A 6,000-nucleotide genomic window follows, 5' to 3' on the forward strand; every position below is an offset into this window, starting at 1 on the left:
CCAATTTAACAGTAACATCCTTACATCAAATTCATATCATATCAAAGTAAAGTTTAAAATCGTTTTTTTTTTTTAAAGTAATGTCAATCATTGGAATGGCCATCTGATTACCATAATTGCCTTTTGTGACTAAGTCTTAAGGGATTAAAATCGGGATCAGATATGAAATGTCCGGCTGGCTCAATTTTTTTTTGGAAGCCTTGGGCCCTACGTGTTGAAAGTTGAAATTTCCTATGACTTAATTTAAGTCCCTATCCTTCAAAAAAAACTTGTGCCCTTCATCTTGTCAGTCGTTCCTAAAATCTCAAGGGCCGGGTCTGGATAAACACTTGATTCAGTAATAGAAAATTGAGCTTCATTCAACACTAATGTCATACAATTACAGATAACTGAAACTGTAGAAACGTGCAATACATGTATGACTACATGTATCTACGAACACATGCACTTAAAAATGTAGCTTTCATCAGATAACAATTTTCAATGGAATTTTTAAATGTACATATAGCTATAAATAGAATACACTGTACAATACATAAACATACTTATCCAAGCATATAATTCAGATGTTTTGTTTGATTCCATGAAAACCAATTCATAAAATATTTTGAGGAAATTTCAGTGTTAGATACATAATTTGTTTATCATGTTTATACAATATTTCATCAAAACGTTTTGAGAGAAACATGGTTTTTTTTAAAAAGGAAGATTAAAAATTTGAAAATTATATATATAAGATTTTCTTTCCAAACATGTAAATTTAGTGTCTGCATGTCAGTTTTACAATTAAAATTGATAAATTTTGGTGGAAGTTAATCTGATGTATATTTATGAACTCAAAATATTCCATGCAGTACTAGTGACATGTAACCAGCCCTGAGACTCCAAAATTCCTTCTAAGGCCACACTTAAAAATATTATTTTTTTTTGGTTAGCCCAAACCCTACCTAAAGGTAGGTAGGTATGCCTTTTCCTTCTTTTTTTTCAACAAAGAGAAATTGAACTGTCAGATGTTATATCTGATTAATAAAAAGACCTTTTTTAAATCAAGGCAATAAAAGATTTTGAGTAGGCAGCTATTTTCTGGGTAAGTAGGGTTAGGGCAAACATACATGTACATATTCTTTTTTATGGCCTAAATGTTCAAGAAACATTTGCTGCTGAACATAAAGAGAGACATAAACAGTCACATGAGTTTTCTCTGATATTATTGGAAAATTTGAAATAGCATTTAAATTTCATTTTAAAAGGTACTAATGAAATAATCAGTGGGAAGATGTGACCATTTATTCTTTTCTTACCTTCAAAATAATCCTTATAAAGGGCAATGAAAGGGCCAAGATTGACAACAAAATAATAAGTTTATAAATGATGTAATCAGTAAGACAAACTGATAAGAATAGAAAGAATGTAAATACATGTTAATGAAAGAATTTGTACAACTGGAATGAATAACAAACACAGAATGTATACTCAACCTTAATCAAAATAATTATCTCTGGGTGATGCCAGGAAATAAGCACTAGCCAACATTTGTTAGGGAATGGACGAGTATGAAGGCATTCAAAAATCTAAGGACTATACATTGCAACTCTGCACAAAATAATTAAGAACTGTATACAATTCGAACTTGATCTGCAATATATATAATTGTCACTATAAAACTAATGTCAACTACCAAATCAATATCTTCAAGCATGGCGAAAAAAAGTGAGGAAAACTTTATTTCAGTTCTTTTTTTAGTTCAAGGACCATAACTCTGCACAAAATCATCAGACTGGACCAAAATTCAAACTTGATCTGTAAGTTGTCATGTTAAATCTATTAGACTATACATCAATTATCAGATCAATATCTTTAAGCACAAAGAAAAATAGTTTTGAAAACTGATTTGCTGGTCTGACAGATGGACAGACAGACAGAATGCAAACCTAAAGCCCCCTTTGACTTTGTGGGTAGGGGACTAAAACATTTAGGGTGTTTGTGAAAACACAGGTATATATGTTTTACTAGAAAACACAAGACGATTTCCAAATTAATAAGAGATACTTACTCGAATTTGATTCTTGAGCTGTTCGGCTTCTTGTCGTAGTTGTTCTAATTCACTACTCATGGTGAATTATTTATTTAAAAAAAACTCTCTGAAAAAGAAAATATTCATATTATAAATTAACAGAGAAACATGTACTGTTGTATGAAGAAATTAAGTCAGTTTGTACATTTGTACAATGTAGGTGTATCGGTTCTGTAATTAAATGTTACAAAGGCAATAATCCATTTTGTAATGTTTCGATCCTCAAGGATAACTTGTACTGTGGGGTCATTTATTTTCATTGATTGAGGAAAACTTACAATTTTGTAGAGTTTTGATTTCGTTGTTTAACCAATCTCTGCATATGAAGCCTATAGAAAAATTGAAATTTATTAAACACGGGTTATCCAACGAATAAACTCATAGATCAGACACAAATATTTTTAAAACACAATAAGACTTTTTTAAACTTTAGTTCATTTATGGTAGAGTTTACTGTGACGTCCATTTTCAATCAACTAGTGCACATTTTTTTAGGGGTCAGTTGAATACCGACTCCAGGTGCATGATTTTCTCAATGTGTTGAAGAGCCATATGAGGCCTTTGGCTGTTTTCTGCTTTTGATTAGATTGATGTCTCTTAGACACATTCCTTATTCCATTTCTCAGTTAAAAGTTTTATTCAACAAGTCAACATAAGTTGCCTTTCTTTTTCGCTATATATGTATAGCTAGCCACAATACAATAAGACTGAAACAAATCAATAACAGTCAAATATAGTCCTAACATTTACTGACCTATACAACAAAATGTCAAAACACCTGTTATTTCAAAGACCTGGTACATTAGCACCAGATATAAGATTGCACAAATATTTTTCACAAAAACCATTGTTATCAAAAGGTAAAAAATATATATATACATAAACCTAAAATAACTGTGAAACCTTTCAAAAACCAAAAACAACATCAAAAACATTTTTTGTTTAGTCTGCGTTTGATATGGATTGTTTTGTTTATCATGAAGTTTAATAATTTTATATCCACATTAATTATAATACATGTATAGGTCATTTCTGGAATCATGTCTTTCACCGGAAAAAAGATCGTCAATTTCGCACGCCTTTATGACGTCATTTACCAGATCATGCAGATAGAAGGCGTGCCTGTATTCCTGCTCTATTGAAAGTTTCCAGCACTTTCATAAACGTCATTATGTAGGGTAGTATAGAAATAATTAATGTTCCGCAAGAACATACATTTTGTAATCGTGATTGTCGTATGACTGAGGGAAGGTGACCATCCTTTTAGATTTTAATTCCCAAATATTTAGTGCAGTATAAGATAAAACTTGTTCACCCGTTTGCTCAACATGTGTAGGAATTTTCTATGCATACATTTTTGTCACGTGGTGATGGAAGTCACATGACAGATTCGTCTGAAAACTGTATCCCGGAACTGGCCTATTGTACATGCAGGGAAAGTTTTAGAAGGAAATCTTGCTGTGAGTTTCATTGTAAATATGTTTGATGACCTTCACCTGCTTACATGCACATCCATGTCTGTCATGGATAGTCATCTTATTGCAATTGACAATCATGCAGTAGAACCTTATGAATTTTTTTTCAATGAAGATTGATAACACTAAATTTCAAGTCTAACAAATGTTCATTTTCAAGATCATGAAAAATGCAAGAATGTACTGTACAGCTGATGTACTTTCATTTTACATAAAATTAAACATGACATCTATCAGAACTTCCATCATCCATGGCATTTGTAATGAATAGATTTATATTGATGCGGATCGATAAAATTAAAATTAACACTATGTTCCAATGGCGAATGCACTGGTAAAAAGATTCAACAAATAGAACCTATATCATGTAAATGCCTACTAAGAAATAGGATACTAAATTGATGAATCTCATGTATAAACTTAAGAAATAGGATACTAAATTGATGAATCTCATGTATAAACTAACTATGTTAATGATTATTGCCTTTTTATTATTATTGTTAATTAGAATATTAAATATAAATTTGTGCTTTAACTTTTCAATATCAGGGTCATTTTCAAAAGGGGTGGTTCCAAACCCAGGACCAAGGGGGGTTCCAACTATGTGTCCCCATTCAAATGCATTGATCATCAAAAAAAGGGGCACCAACCGCCCAGAACCCTCTCCCTGGCTCAGCCACTGAATGTTAACCTTTTCTGTGACTCTGTCTCTTCTGAAGACTAATACAATAACAAGATTCATTCTTTTTACCTTTCATTTGTTAATATGATGAAATCAGGTACTGAACAACATCAACAAACACAGGTACATTATTAGAACAATGTAATAACAATCATGACAATTTGACGAACATTCCAATCCTGAAAACTCAAATCTAATATAAGGTTATCATCGTTTAGACTGACCCTTTCCTGATAACATTTTTTTCAACAAGGAAGAAATGTGTCTACCTTGTCTATATGTGTATTTACTTTATATATATATATATATTGTGTATTTAGAAACATGAAAGGTACTACTATTGTGTGACAATCCTACTTACAGCACTCAGCAAACATTTACATGGCTCACAGACATTAATTTGGTTATAAATCTGTTAGTTATTGGGAAAACATCAACCTCCAAACAATGATCATTTAATATGTTTATTTTATGCAAAACGCCATATTACAAAATGGCCGAAAAATCTATAAATTTTGTAGTAGAGCAATACCATAAATTGCCATGTTATATTGTCTACAAACAAAGCCTCCTTACAAATGCATAATAAACTTTGAAATAGTATGTTGCCACAAAGTGTATTTTAATGTTCACAATGTAATTGTTTTGTACAAAAATAACAGGTGCTCGCGAGACGGGGAAACAACCCATCATCATTTGTGTTACATTCAGCATCAGACATCCATCCATTTTCGGCAAATTCACTTTTAACAATCAGTAAATATACAGCAAAATATATTCTCGCTAAATGAAGAATATTGTGATGTAAATAACCGCTGGCGGCGAGGGGTAAATCTTTTGTTTATCTGTCAAAATGGGCAAAATTTGGGTCATTACCGATGCAATCCGTGGTTTGAATGAAATGTACAATAACACAATATTTGACACGTTTTATACTTACATAAAAAGTTAAAAAGGGTGAAAATCCTTTTAAAATAACATACAGAATAATTATATCACAATATTTCACCCGGCATTAGTGTATTTTGGCTATTTCCTCCAATTGTAGGGGTGCGGTCCACCTTGAATCTGTAATAAGAAACCCCGTAGTCTGCGAATGTTCAGTTTGACGCATGCGTATTAGTAAAATTGACGGCACGCTCATTAGCATAAAATCAATATTAACATTTTACCGGGATATTTAAAATCTGAAATCGATAGATAATTAAACAGATCAATACACATGAGATGTAAATACACAATTAAATTTCAAGCTCTTTTCAGAATGACCTCATCAAACAAAAATTTCAAGAGAAAAAACGATATTATATTATAATAGTAGCTATATTAATAGAAATAAGCAAAAGGTTCCAGAACTCGAGTAGTGAAAAAATAGATTTTATATGTATATGTAAAAAAATAAAAATAATAATGGTTGATATAATATTCAAATACATAGTAAAACATCCCAGGTAATAATTCAAATTTAATGAATATTTAATTTTAAAAGCTTAAAAACGTCAGCCTTCTATTGATAGGTATCCCGTTGATTAACAAAATGCGTAATTTATATGTGTAACTCCAATAACAAGTTGTATTTGCTTATGGAAATAAAGTGGCAATATCCGCAATTTTAATCTAACTGCATGGTTCTGGACGGTAGATACACCGGACTAGTTTTTGTTTTATTCACAGGGTTCAATATCAGAAACCTGATTGATTGATTGATTGATTGATTTTAGATTAACATAAACTACTAAATTGCTACAGAGAAAAATAACAGTTCATTT

The 6,000-nt window shown here is 31.2% G+C and overlaps 1 protein-coding gene across 2 annotated transcripts in view; it reads right to left on the reverse strand.

Moving 5' to 3' along the window:
• Window positions 1–5,364, reverse strand: part of LOC139501551 (guanine nucleotide-binding protein subunit beta) — a 29,207-nt gene extending 23,843 nt beyond the window's left edge. Inside the window, exons 1-2 of one of the 2 annotated variants that reach the window (XM_071290666.1) lie at window positions 5,172–5,364; window positions 2,054–2,141 (exon numbers count right to left, since the gene is read on the reverse strand). In XM_071290666.1, the coding sequence (XP_071146767.1) occupies window positions 2,054–2,113 (60 nt within the window). In that variant the 5' untranslated portion in view covers window positions 2,114–2,141; window positions 5,172–5,364. The remainder of the gene's footprint in view (window positions 1–2,053; window positions 2,142–5,171) is intronic. The other variant, XM_071290667.1, reaches the window with a different exon arrangement.
• Between the last annotated feature and the right edge of the window lie 636 nt (window positions 5,365–6,000).

Source organism: Mytilus edulis, chromosome 13 (assembly GCF_963676685.1).
Source record: "Mytilus edulis chromosome 13, xbMytEdul2.2, whole genome shotgun sequence".
In the NCBI taxonomy this organism is placed as follows: domain Eukaryota; kingdom Metazoa; phylum Mollusca; class Bivalvia; order Mytilida; family Mytilidae; genus Mytilus; species Mytilus edulis.